Below are 14,417 nucleotides of genomic sequence, written 5' to 3'. Positions count from 1 at the left end.
AGGAACTCTGGTCTGTTTAGACGGCTGCAACAAGGTATTTACTTCCCGGACCACAAAATAACTGTTGGGGATGTGGAGATGCCTATAGTCATCCTCGGGGACCCAGCCTACCCGCTAATGCCCTGGCTCATGAAGCCCTATACTGGCGCCCTGGACACTGAAAAAGAACTCTTCAACTACCGGCTGAGCAAGTGCAGAATGGTGGTGGAGTGTGCTTTTGGCCGTCTCAAGGGGAGATGGAGAAGCTTACTGACTCGCTGTGATCTCAGCGAAACCAATATCCCCATTGTTATAGCAGCTTGCTGTGTGCTCCACAATCTCTGTGAGAGCAAGGGGGAGACCTTTATGGCGGGGTGGGAGGTTGAGGAAAATAGCCTGGCTGCCGATTACGCACAGCCAGACAGCCGGGCGATTAGAAGAGACCAGCGGGAAGCGCTGTGCATCCGGGAGGCTTTGAAAGCAAAGTTCCTGAGTGAGCAGGGTAACCTGTGACTTTCAAGTTTGTGTACAGAGAAGCTGAACCTGCCCCCGTTTCTTTACCCAGTTAATGTTGACTATCCTATCCAGTTACATACCCCCTTCACCCCCCTTCCAACACACGTTTCGAAATAAAAATAGTTCTACTTTGTTAACGCACACCGTTTTCTTTAATACTGTTTTCGCGGGAATTTTTTAAAACTGGGACGCAGACTGTGGTGCGGAGCAGGTGTAGTGTAGTGACGCGAATGCAGCTTCTAAACTCAAGGATTGACAGGCTCCGCTGTGGTGGGATGGTTGTTTCAACGGAGCCTGTCACCCCTCCTGATCGGGACTGTGTGTATGGGGGGTCTATGTGACTTTGTGGCAGGGGGGAGGACGGTTACAGATCCCCTGCTGTGTGGCTCTGTGATCCTGCATAAGGACCGCCGCTTAAGATCTGTAACTGCCCTCCCCCGCCACAAAGTCACAGAGCAACCCACCCCCCACCACATAACATGAAAACAACCTCCCAGACTAACCAGGGTAACTAGTCACTGCATCACTGCACTGTGTATGTGCCCTGCTGCTGTGCCTGCCCCCGCCTATGTACCCTGCCAAAGGTGACTGTCCTGTCCAATTACCAACCCCCTTTCCCCTCCTCCTCCAAAAGAACATGATTGAAACAGTAGTTAACAGAAACGTATTTTTTATTATGAACTACACATGGAACTGGGAGGTGAAACTTGGACGGGGGCTTGTGTCAGGCGGGAAGGAAAGAACTTTTCAAATTTTGGGGAATGAGAGCCTTCTGCTACTAGAGCTCTCTGCAGGGGTGGAGTGAGAGTTAGCAGGGACTCGGCCACCTCTCCTTCTTTGCACTTTGGGTGAGGTGGGTATGGGACTTGGTGGCGGGGGAGGGCGGTTAGAGATGGACTGCAGCGGGGCTCTGTCCTCCTGCCTCCGTTCCTGCAGAACATCCACAAGGCGCCGGAGCGTGTCTGTTTGCTCCCTCAGTAGTCCAAGCAGCGTTTGAGTCGCCTGCTGGTCTTCCTGCCGCCACCTCTCCTCCCGATCCATGTTTGCTTGGTGCATTCGGGTCAAGTTCTCCCGCCACTGTGTCTGCTGTGCTGCCTGGGCTTGGGAACAGGCCATAAGCTCAGAGAACATGTCCTCCCGTGTCCTCTTCTTCCTACGCCTAATCCGCGCTAGCCTCTGGGAGTGTGATGCCAGGCTAGGTTGTGAGACAGTGGCAGATGGGGCTGTGGAAATGGGAAAAAGGGAGTGAATTCCTCAGAAAGATAAATGTAGTTGTGAACAAAGAACATAGTCTTTCTCTGTGAACAAGACCATGCACAGCACCTTTCACATGCGCACTCAGCACAAGGTCGAATTCTCGGCCTTCGCATTCAGTGCCTGGGGTCTTGCACAGCACATTTGAGAAGCGGGGCAGCACAACGGAATTTCTGTTGCAGGCAGACATGGTAAGCCGTAGACTTGTGGCACTTTAAAACTTTTATATTACCACTGGCCTCATTTCACATTTAAAGCAATGTCAGTCCCTGCTGCCAGCAATACGACAAGCGGGAACTCTGCCCCTGTCCCACCCCCTCGCGGCTGTCCCCGGGAACGATCCCTGTAGGCTGCCCCTCTCCCGCCTCCACTGCCTGGCTGCAAACCAGCGGTTACAGTTCTGTAAAGGAACGGGCAAGCAGTCCCAACACTAACATTCCCCTACCTAATTCAAAGCAGGTCACCATGGGCGACATCACCCTGATGAGGATCTCTGAGAGCGAGAGAGAGAGAATGCTCCGGGAAAGCCTCCAAAGACCAGGGCCGTATGCCACCCTGCTGTGCAGAGCAATGATTCCCGAGTACTTGATAGTCTCGTGGCGCGGCAACGTGTCGTACTTCGGAGGACCCAATAAGGCCGCTCTCCCCAGGAACCTCATGCAATGGCTTTCCAATTACCTCCAGGAGAGCTTCATCGAGATGTCCCAGGAGGATTACTGCTCTATCCCCGGACATATAGACCGCATTTTACTGTAGCTGCAGTAGCAGGGAATAAACAGTAGAGCGGCTTGTGCAGGACAATCACGGAAAACCGGACATTGCTAGATTTTTTTTAAAAACTTGCACTGCCCATGACTAAACCGTTAAGCGCCTAGGGCACAGTAATCATGAACAACCCATTCTTTTAATTGTTAATATTACTGTTCTGTTAAAAATAAATGTTTAGATGTTTACAACACTTACTGGCTGATCCTTCCCCAGATTCTGTGTCCGGGGTAACGGCTGGGGACGCTTCATAGGGGATCTCTGTAAGGGTGATGAAGAGATCCTGGCTGTCGGGGAAATCATCGTTGTGAGCGCTGCCGACTGCCTCGCCCTCCTCATCTCCTTCCTCATCTTCCCCGTCCCCTAACATGTCCGAGGAACCGGCCGTGGACACTATCCCATCCTCAGAGTCCACGGTCACTGGTGGGGTAGTGGTGGCGGCCGCACCGAGGATGGAATGCAGTGCCTCGTAGAAACGGGATGTCTGAGGATGGGATCCGGAGCGTCCGTTTGCCTCTTTGGTCTTCTGATAGCCTTGTCTCAGCTCCTTGATTTTCACGCGGCACTGCGTTGCATCCCGGCTGTATCCTCTCTCTGCCATGTCTTTAGAGATCTTCTCGTAGATCTTTGCATTCCGTCTTTTGGATCGCAGCTCGGAAAGCACGGACTCATCGCCCCACACAGCGATGAGATCCAAGACTTCCCGATCAGTCCATGCTGGGGCCCTCTTTCTATTCACAGACTGCACGGCCATCACTGCTGGAGAGCTCTGCATCGTTGCCAGTGCTGCTGTGCTCGCCACGATGTCCAGACAGGAAATGAGATTCAAACTGGCCAGACAGGAAAAGGAATTCAAATTCAAATTTTCCCAGGGCTTTTCCTGTGTGGCTGGTCAGAGCATCCGAGCTCGCACTGCTGTCCAGAGCGTCAACAGAGTGGTGCACTGTGGGATAGCTCCCGGAGCTATTAGCGTCGATTTCCATCCACACCTAGCCTAATTCGACATGGCCATGTCGAATTTAGCGCTACTCCCCTCGTCGGGGAGGAGTACAGAAGTCGAATTAAAGAGACCTCTATGTCGAACTAAACAGCATCGCAGTGTGGACGGGTGCAGGGTTAATTCGATGTAACGGCGCTAACTTCGACATAAACGCCTAGTGTAGACCAGGCCTGAGACATCTAGACCGCTTGGAACATAATTTTTATCTTTGTTCTTTTCTATGATCATGATGCTGTGCTAAATCCAACTTGGTTTAGGTACTCAGGTTGCCCCACTGGTTTCAAGGGGACTTAATTCTATTGCAGTGTTTGATTTCACTTGTTGGTAAGAACACAATGGCTTCTTCTTCTAGTTTTTAGGCACTATTTTATGCAAAAAATTTTAAATACTAGTTTAAAAATCTTTGCCCTAGTACTGTAACAGTGAGCAGAGTGGGAAGCAAACATGATGCACCAATTGTGGTCGCATAGGTGCAAATGAGAGCAGAATTTTGCCATGACACTTTTATGGCCTGTTTTCCCGGGTGTCCAGCATCCATAACTCCCACTGAAATCAGTGGGAGCGGTAGGTGCCCAGTCCTTCTGAAAATCAGGCCTGTAAGGTTTATACCATAGCAAGAGGCTACAGAAAGCTTAAATCACTGATGGGTAAAATTCAAAAGGCTTGGAGGTTGAGATGAGCACTTCAATGTTCAGGGACTTAGCTGGAGCTTTTTACTCTTCTGCCAAACTAGATAGATGTTTGCAAGAACAGACTTTCTCCTGAGGTTCCCCATACTTCCTGCCTCTCGTGAGGCCATAAATATTACAAGATCAGCATTCCTTAAACTATTTCAGTAACTTCTGCTTCTGTCCCTGGCAACAGGAAATACAGAAGCAGCCACAAAATAAGAGACGATGAGGTGAAAGAGGGAGGTGGAGAATAATTAATCAGACATTCTCAAGCTTCAGCAAAGACCTAGCATTTGGCTTGCAGTTTGGGTGAAGGTTCAGTGTGGTGATGCAAATTTTATCCAAATTGAGTTACCCGTCTCTCGCTTGAACCTGAGCCTGAGGTTTTTTGATAATTTTCTCTTCCTCCATCTCTGCCTCAGAATTAAAATCTTCTTTAAATGCCCTGATCTATAGACTCATTGAGACTTTGGTAAAACAAACATCTATTTAATCTATACTAGCTGCACACTTTGAGATCAACCTCTGGGCATTGATTTATAGCAGTGATAGTAAATGCAGCTGTGCAGATACAAACCCAGTCTCTTTATTTTTCAGATACGGATGAATGTATGTTCAACAACGGTGGTTGCCAGCATCTGTGTGTCAATACCATGGGGAGCTATGAGTGTCGTTGTAAGGCGGGGTTCTTCCTGAGTGACAACCAGCACACGTGCATTCACCATTCCGAAGGTACTGGTCCTTCCCTTCCAAACAGTGAGCAGAAACTTCTCGTGGGAGCACATAGCAGACTCTTAAGCATTTTCACAAACATTTAGAGTTTTCTTCAACAAGAGAAGAGGTTCATTGTTTGCCTGCCCCCGAGGGTATGTCTACACTGCAACAAGACACCTGTGGCTGGCCCTGGTCAGCTGATGGGCTCACGGGGGTTGGACTGTGGGGCTATAAAATTGCAGTGTAGATGTTTGGGCTGGAGCCTGGGCTCTGGCCCCTCCTACCTTGCGGGAACTCTTCTATCAGCCTAGTTACCACCTCTTGGGGAGATGGATTACCTACACCAATGGGAGAACTGCTCCTGTCAGTATAAGTAGTGTCTACACTGAAGTGCTACAGCGGCACAGCTGTGCCACTGTAGCATTTTAAGTGTAGACATACCCTGAGTACTCTTGTCTTCAGGGGGGCTCTGCAGACCACCCTCATGCTGTCCATTGTAGGATCAGAGCCTGGAACACTGTCAAACGAGATAACTTTGCCGTGGGAGAGAGGGTCCTTTTTCCTTTGTGTTTCCTCACCAAGATGAACGTATATTTGGATACTGTCTGATGGATCAAAAGGCAAAATCAGTTGTTTAATCACATGTCTGTACCTGATCCCTGGTGGAGAGTTCTTCCTTCTTTCTCTATCTCTTCTTTAGTATGTCTTGAAAAGAACTCTGGCTTCCCCATTTGTCCTGTTCCAGCAGGAGTAACATCTCCTTTCCCCTCATTCGTCACTGTATCTTTTCCATTTCCTCCCGAACTTCTCTCCCAGGATCCATTGTCTTGCTGCTCTTGTTCTCCTCTGTTTTGCTGTCTCTTTCCCCTTCACCTGCTGCCTCATTTTTGGTTGACCGATTCCCCATGTTCCATGACTCTAAAGCTGGTCAATATTTGTTCTCAAAACATTTATGTTTTCCAAAAAAGGGCATTTTTGACCAAAATGTAATTTTTTTTCTGAACATTTTCATTTTGGTTAACCGTTTCTGCTTTTTCATTGAAAAACTGGAAATGAAAAACCAATACCTTTTCAGAAGAAATTTTCTTTTCAAGTCAAATTTTTCACTTTTGTGGAAACCAATAATTTTTTTTACCAAAAACCTCGTATTTTTACTTAAAATGCTTTGAGAATACCAATTTTTTTTCAGATTTCATTTTTTCATTGCAAACCCAGAAAGTTTTAAACCACCTCTCCATGGTTACCTATTTTCCATCTCCCCCTTATTCTTTTTTTCTTCTACCCCACGATGGAGCCTCACCTCTCTCTTCTTCTATACTTGTAATCTTTTCTGTGCCCATACTTCACTTTATCCCTGTCCCCTATTTCTCCGACCCTCCTCCCATTTCTCTTTCTCTTTCTTCCTTCCCTGACATTTGGACCCACCTCCCTTAGCCTACTTCTGTAATAAGGAAGAATAGTCGTGTATTTAGGGGACAGGACTCAGATGCAGGAGATCTGAGTTCATTTCCCTGCTTTGCCACAGATTTCCTGTGTAGTTTTGGGGAAGTCACTCAATCTCTCTGTACTTCAGTTTGGCATCTGTAAGAGCACTTCCCTACCTCCTAGTGTTCTGAGGATAAATCTGTTGATGTTTGTGGGCTCTCTGATTCTGCGGTGATGTGGTTCGTATAAGTAGCTTACAGAGTAAGGAGGTTGTGGAGGCGGGGCAGGAGAAATATGGAGGCCTGGCCTGTGGATAGAGTGAGAAGGCAAAGGAGAGGCCGTTCTGTTCCTCCTGCAGATTTGCATGGTGAGGTTGCCTCGGATTATCTGCTTTCTGGAATCCATCCTCTCTCATCTGCTGTGCTCCACATTGTCTGGCTCAGGACTGTTTGCTGGGACACTGCAGGAGTTTTTAGAGAAGAGGCAATAGTCAGGTGTGATAGTTACTTAGTGTAGCGGGGTGGATCCAGAGCAGAGCTCCAGATGGTTCTCTGGCTCTGTTTAAGCCTTGCGTAGGTCAGCTGGGCTCAGAACCTCCCACTGAGTTGTGCACAATCATAAGTTTTCCTTGACTACATGCCTTGGATTTATTCCTCTTCAGCTGTAAGTGACTGAACAAATGCTTTGTGAGGACATTGCATCAGTAATAGTGATAAATCACTTACCTACCTATGGCTTTTCTCTTTGTTGTTTAATTTACTTCATAATATTGAGTTAGCAAATTCCAGGGGAATGTCATGCATGTGGGGTTTTTACCATAGAAATAAGTGTTGTGACCATGATGTGTCCTCTTACTACCTTTTCTAGTGATAATCTGTCTCCACTCAGGAATCCATCACAGTCCATCGCAGTATGTCACACAAACCACCGTTATTTACTTCTTTTGGGCCAAAATCAATGGGCATGAATAAGAGCTGCAGGATTTGGCTCATTAGGGTTAGATTTAAAGCCATGCCACCTGAAGACTGGTGTACAAAGGCACTGACGTTTTACCTGTAGAGACCTAGGCAGCCAGAACGTCTCTGGGAGTGGGAAATGCTGCTCCTTTTAACAGGGTAAAGCATGCACACTACACAGGACCAGCCCCATTCTTCACTTGGTGGGAAGGGATGCAGCACTCTCAGGATGTCGAGCTGTGCTAATGGTGCTGACATTCCCCTAGCTTGTGTTCAAGCAGGGCCAGCACCAAGATTCTGGTCGCTCTTTGTACAGGGACATCCTTTCCTCACACCTCCTTGTGCGCCTGCATAAGACTGTCCAGAATCTGAGCCTCAGGGTTGACAACAGAATGGCAGATGTGGTGATGAATATGACCCAGCCTTGATACAGCACCTTCCCTCAGTGTTAGCAAGGTTTGCTAACTGGGTGTACATTTGGCTGGACAAATACCATTCTGACTTATTCCCCACGCAGTTCCACTGATATGACTGCATAAGAATTGAATCACTTTGCTCATTCCCATATCTGGTAGTTACATTGACATTTATATATATGTATATTTATATATTATATATATATAAAATATTCATTGGAACTGATTTTTAAACTAACAACCCTGTGAAATAATGTGACTGATTTATAGTAAATAAAATGTTAAAACATTTGGATGCACTTCTCCATAAAATATCCCCTTTTTTGGGTCAAAGAAGGCATATTTAACTAGTCAGACCCTGAGTATTTTACTATTAAAATGTGGTTCATTTTGTAAGGTCCATTTTAACTTTTGGTGGAGAAGTGACCGAATTCCACATGCACAGAACTGAGCAATTCCCAATTCAGCATTTAAACCATTTTTTCGAGTTCAGTGAACTTTACCAAAGTACCTGCTTTAACAGTTTCTCCTTCAGGAGATGCATGCACACAAAGAAATTACTTTGCTAACAGAAACTAATCCATTAATTCTCTTAATGCTTTCTTAACACTTCTTAGTTTACAGACAGATCGTATTGCATGTTTAAGCTTAAAAATGTCACAAAAACACTAGCGTTAATAAGGCTAATTTGTGATCTTATGTGCTGCACAGATCCTTGATTGACACCATAATAGTGGATGATAGCTTTCATGTGGGGCTCTTTGGGCTCTTTTGTATATTCTGTCGGATTTGAGGCATCATTGTCTTGTTAGGCTTCTACTGAGTTCTCACTGTGGGAAAGGAATCAAAAAGCCAATAGAGCAGAATAATCTAAGCAATGTAGCATCCGTTCCTTTGTTACTTAAAGCTTTCTTAATAGAGGAAGAATATTGTAGCCTAAAACTGGCATGTCAAAAATATAATATGCAAAGTAATTGCCTGATTAAAATGTAACTGAATGTTTATGAAAGGTTGATCCCAGCTCCCACTACAAATATTTTTTCTTCATTTAATAATATTGCTTCAAAGAGAAGATATTTTGAAAATGCATGGGTTAAGGAAACCTTTGCCTATTTTCTTTTACACAATGAGGCTTGTCTCTGATTTTTTTTTTTTATTCAGGGCCTGATCCTGCTTCCACTGAAGTTAATGGGAATTATTTCAGTGGGCGCAGGATTGGGCCCTCAATAGGATTAGCCAGCAAGCCTAAATAAACTGACCAGAGTCCTCTTGAAGTGGTTATATTATCTAAGAAGAAAACAGAAATGGATGGTAGTGCAACTCCTTTCCTTAATAAATAATTAAATAATTAAATAATTAAATAAATAACCCACTGCATTAGCCTAGTTTATTGTAAAGCACACTCTCCTTGGGATGCACCGTCTGTTTTCCATTGGAGTAGCAGTCAGTCTTTCTCTGCTGCTTCCCAAATTTTAGCAATACAGGAGTTTTCAGTAAGGATCTAGAGTATTCTGCGCTACACTAACTAAGTCATATGAGGGTTCATACTTTAAACCACAACATTTCTGTAATATGGAAATTTGTGTTTTGTTTTGCAATCACATTCCAGCCAAAAGTTGTGCTGTTGCAAGAGGTGTGTGTGTTTTGTATATATTGTTTCATGCTAGAACTTTTGCAGTGTTACGATATTTCTGTGCAGTGTGACACTCATGATGGATTAGGCTGGAGACCAATAGTGATGTGTGGACATTTTGCAAGTCGTGCCTAAAGATCTGTCAATGAGCTTCAGCCCTGATATCCAGGATTGCTATTACAACAGGCAGCAGCTGCTTGAGAACTACTTCACCATAACAGCTTTGCAATGTGAACAAATGTCTTCAAGGAGCCAAGTCCAGGCAGTGAATTCCTTACAGATGATGCCTAAGTCACATTTCTGTCGATCTATCTTAGGTACTTAAAAAGTCTCCATTACCATAGTGTCTGAGCTCCTCACAAGTTTTAATGTCTTTATTCTTAGAGCATGTCTACACTTACCTCCGGAGCGATTGATCCAGTGGGGGTCTATTTATCATGTCTAGTGAAGACGCGATAAATTGACCGCTGAGCGCTCTCCTGTCGACTCCAGTACTCCACCGGAATGAGAAGCGTAGGCGGAGTCGACGGGGGAGCGTCAGCAGTTGACCTACCGCAGTGAAGGCACCACGGTAAGTAGCTCTAAGTACGTCGACTTCAGCTGTGCTATTTTCGTAGCTGAAGTTGCGTAACTTAGCTTGCCCCCCCACAGTGTAGATCAGGCCCCACAACACCCCCTGAGGTAGGACAGTGCTATTATCTCCATTTTACAGCTGCGGAACTGAGACCCAGAGAGACTTGACAAAGGTTACACAGGAAGTGGCACAGGAAAATTGAACCCAGGTCTCCCAAGTCCCAAGGAAGTGCTCCGTTCTCCTCCCTAACATTCAGACTCCTCAAGGAGAGTTTGGATTTACCAACCATGATTCCATTCTGTCTCTTTGATATATTGTTGCCTTTTGGGGAGTACCTTGGTAATACTAGAAGCAGAGATGGTAATAGTGCACTGTTACTTGCATGGTAAACTCCTTTTTATATTGTAAGATCCTTGGGGTAAGGACCCTGGTGGATCCCCATCCACCTCCCAACCCCACTATTGCCCGGGTGGTGCTGCAGTAGCTATGGGAGCTACTTTATTGTATTGGCTGAGTTTGCAGTGTTGAGTACAGAGGCTGTAGCACCAGCTATCGAGGAAGGTTCAATGGGCCTTCCAGGACCCAGTGACTCTGCCTTGTTCACAGCATTTGGCCCTTAGAAAACTAACGAGATTAAAGTCCCAACCCCAGAGTAAAGCAAGCGTAAACCTGGCCTAAATTCCCACAGGGAGGCTCCCTGAGAGTTCTCGGATCCTCCGGTTATTTAGAGCTACCCGAGTGGCTCCCTTCCCAGGTTATGGTGAGCACAGCTCAGCCAGACCAGAGGATCTGCCCATAATCTTTTAAGAGACCTTATTTTTGTAAGTAATTCTAAAGGAAGGAGAACAAAAGAACACAGCAGTTGCGTGTTTTTACTGCTGGACTTTAGTGGTTAAGAAATCCCAGTGAGGGGATGAACCTTTGCATCAGAATGTCTGTGGGATACAATAGAACCTTTATGGCACATAGAGTTAAAATAAACTTTGGCTCTTCAATGCTGGGAAGTAGGGTAAAGCCTTGCCAATGGCTGGGGCATGGATTTAGCTGAAACACTGGACAGGGGCAAAAGGTTTTATAATGCAGAGAACGTTTCCTTATTGTTTAATTGATTGCAGCCTCTTTCTGGCAGAGGCCACATGAGTCACCGCAGCAGCCTGCAGATTAAGTGCTGGAGTGTGAACAGCTCATAACTGTCAGAGATAAAACAACAAGATGTTTTTATGAGGTACACCAAAGGGAAGAAAGTCAACTAATGTCACATTACTCTATTCATTTGGATCCAGACTGCATTTGCTTGTACTACATTCTATTCGGCTAGTGAGACACAGCACAGAGGTGCAGTTATATATAAATCATCATGATGACTTCCCAGAGGTGTTAAAATGTACTGGTTGAAATTAGAAAGAGGCCAGTAGATATCAGAAAAGGTTAAGATGCTCCCAAAACAGAAAATTCTTTGCTGCCCATGGGTACAAGTATGTGTGACTGCTGGGTCCGCTGCTAACCACTAGTGGAAATGTGGCTCTGTGAATCTATGGCTCAAGGCCAGTAATTTGAAAAGTTGTGAGAAGTGTTTGAATTTTGTATGTATCTGAATAAATTTGGACATTCCCTTGCCTCACAACATCTCATTTTGCTATTTTATGGGAAGAATAAATAGGAAATGACAGCCTTAGTGCCCAGTCTTGCAAGGTTCGGAGCAGCTCTCAATTCCTATAAAAATATGCGGGAGGAAGAGGAGGAGTTATTACTAATAAACATTGGGGTCTCATTGTGCTGGATGCTGTACAAACACAGAGACGGAAGGTCCCTACCCCAGAGACCTTAAGACACAAGCAGACAATGGATTAGGGGCAGAGAAATTACCTTGCAGGCCATTTGCTTAGCTTTTAGCAGGATTAGGTTCTTTTTATTTCTTGTATATCAGCTGATACTTTTTTCTCTTTTGTTCAGATACAGGAGATTCTTTCAAGAGGTACAAGTTGTCTGCTGTTTACTTACAGTTGGGCTAATGTTTGTATTTGAGCTGTTACCTGCATCTGAAGACACTGAGGATACTGATGATCTATGACATTTGTACTGTTTTGCAGATGGCATGAGCTGCATGAATAAAGACCATGGCTGTGCCCATATCTGCAGAGAAGCACCGAAAGGAGGAGTGGCATGTGAATGCAGACCTGGATTTGAACTGGCCAGGAACCAGAGGGACTGCATTTGTACGCAACAAATTCATACTGATCCTTAGAGGGAACAAATAGAATTCTATTATTTCTGCAGCTGATCACTAATTTGGGCAGTTGTATCTATGGATGTGCTAGGATGACGTTATTTAGACTGCACATTTTTGATGAAGTGAAATATCAAATTAAATCAGTGGGTTTTCAAAATGTCATTGTACAAATCCATCAATTAGTATTGAAAGCTCTAGTTTGGGAGTCATGTTAATACTCACACACAAGAAGGGTAAATTTAGCCCTGTGCGGGGATCTGGAAATTTGAGGCTCTACTGTATGTTTTCTTTCCAGTGACGTGCAATCATGGGAATGGTGGGTGTCAGCATACATGTGAGGATGCTGATGATGGGCCCATTTGTGGATGTCACCCAAAGTACACAGTGCACTCGGATGGGAACACCTGCCTTGGTCAGTAAGCAGTGGATGGATTTTTTTCTGTTGATGACAGACATGTAAATTAGTTTCAAAATGTTACCATTTCTGCAGGAGTAATACGTTCCACTTATATTGCTGAAAAATTGCAGAGGCCGAAACGACAAGATCTTTGAAAGCATAGGCCGGATCCATGGGTCTGACCAACCCATGCTTGATGCAAGACGTGGATGTCAAGGAAAAGTGGTTTTAGGTCACATTTCTGCCCCCCTCCCTGAAATTTGGATCCAGTTTGGCCCCTGGCATAACTTAGAGAAACTTTAGAGCTGCTTTAAGTGATGCCTGCAGGAAATCTCTTATGGAGCGTTCCACTATCTGCGGCGCACCAGAGTGCTAGGAAAGGCCAGAAGAAGGTGGTGTAGAGCTGATTGTGTTGGCTTTACATCCCATGGACCTTCCCCTATGTCAGTGGACTCTCCATCTGCTCCTTACAGGCTGCTTTCTGACTGTGTGAGAAGCACAGAAGAACTGGCCCAGAATGTTTAAGGAAAAAAAATCTGTTTTTAAGTATATTTTGTTCTGGTACCTGTGAAGGTACCAGAGGGACAATTATTATTAACCAGGGGACAATTTCTTTCCATTTTCTTAAGTTTTCATAGAGTCCAGAAGGGACCTCTAGGATCATCTAGTCTGACTTCCTGTGTAACACAGGAAATTCAACAAGCAATTCCTGCATCAAACCCATAACGTTCGATTGAACTAAAGGATATCTGTTAGAAAGGCATCCATTCTTACGTAAAGAAATGCTTTGGTGGATGAACACAAATGCTTTGATGACCAGTCTCTGACCATTGATTAAAAACAAAAACCCAGCAATAGTTAGCCATCTCTTTCATTAGTCAATGGGTGATCAGGATGGCAGGACACTGGTATGTAGCATCTGATCTCTGATTAATCCTTTTGTTGTTCTGTTCACCACAGCTACTATGTTTTAAGGTTTCTGAGGTGAACACATGGGTCTTTGAAAAGCAAATTAAAACAAAACAACAAGAAAAGCTATCACATTTTTAATTGGGGAGTTTTAATGTTTTTGTTTTTAAGTGTTTATTTCTGACTGTTTCTGCTTATGATACTTGATTCAACTAATTGTAGAGTTTAGCTTTGTTTTAGAATTGGGTTTCAAAAGGAGTGTCGTACAAGGTAGTTGGCTGCTGCATTAGGTGCCAACAGTCGCACCACCACTCACTGATTTCCCTCCCCCCCCCATGTACTTGCATTACAGAAAGAGAGGAGGCTGTAGCTGAGATCTCTGAGAGCAATGCCACAGCAGGAGCAGATGTGGACAAGCGAGTAAAGCGGCGGCTGATCATGGGTAAAAGTGCCTATCTTGTTCTGCTGTGGGGTTTCTTAACTAGTCTTACGTGGTGAACCCTTACTGTATTGGATAGCTGTCATCGAACATAGCTATTGTGACTATGGGCTAACGTCTGCCCTTGGAGAGGCATGCATTACCCATTGAACTCAATGGATGCTCGCTCACCTCTAAGGAAAAGCTATGTCCCTATAGCATATAAGTAATCATGTACAGTATTCAGGATGTATAGAAGTATGAGCTGAACCAGAGCCAAGAAACCTCCTCTCTACCTACTCCCTAACTACTGAGTTGCCCCGTTTGACTATTCTGCTGTTCAGAGCTTGAATATAAAACTCATCAAACTCCTAGTCAGATGATTTCTTTTAGAGTCAGATTAAATTCAAAACCTTTAAACTCTTTGGTACTGGCTGTTTTGATTGGCACAGAGGGATTTAAGGGACGGCCCAAAGTCCCACTACAAGTTTGGAAACTGGCCCTGGCTGGGTTTTGTGAGTCCTAGTCCAGTGCTTCAATGAGACTATCCTTCCTATCTC

At 44.9% G+C, this 14,417-nt stretch overlaps 1 protein-coding gene across 3 annotated transcripts in view; it reads left to right on the top strand.

Moving 5' to 3' along the window:
- The window catches only part of SCUBE2 (signal peptide, CUB domain and EGF like domain containing 2), a 75,733-nt gene that overhangs the window by 14,612 nt on the left and 46,704 nt on the right, over positions 1-14,417 (top strand). For all 3 annotated transcript variants that reach the window (XM_005291706.5, XM_024101635.3, XM_024101634.3), the window contains 4 exons: positions 4,783-4,917; positions 11,994-12,119; positions 12,429-12,545; positions 13,792-13,881. In XM_005291706.5, coding sequence (XP_005291763.3) covers positions 4,783-4,917; positions 11,994-12,119; positions 12,429-12,545; positions 13,792-13,881 — 468 coding nt within the window. The remainder of the gene's footprint in view (positions 1-4,782; positions 4,918-11,993; positions 12,120-12,428; positions 12,546-13,791; positions 13,882-14,417) is intronic.

Source organism: Chrysemys picta, chromosome 4, assembly GCF_011386835.1.
Source record: "Chrysemys picta bellii isolate R12L10 chromosome 4, ASM1138683v2, whole genome shotgun sequence".
In the NCBI taxonomy this organism is placed as follows: Eukaryota; Metazoa; Chordata; order Testudines; family Emydidae; genus Chrysemys; species Chrysemys picta.
The sequence above is the reverse complement of the archived record's forward strand: the minus strand, read 5'-3'. Positions and strand labels throughout refer to the sequence as shown.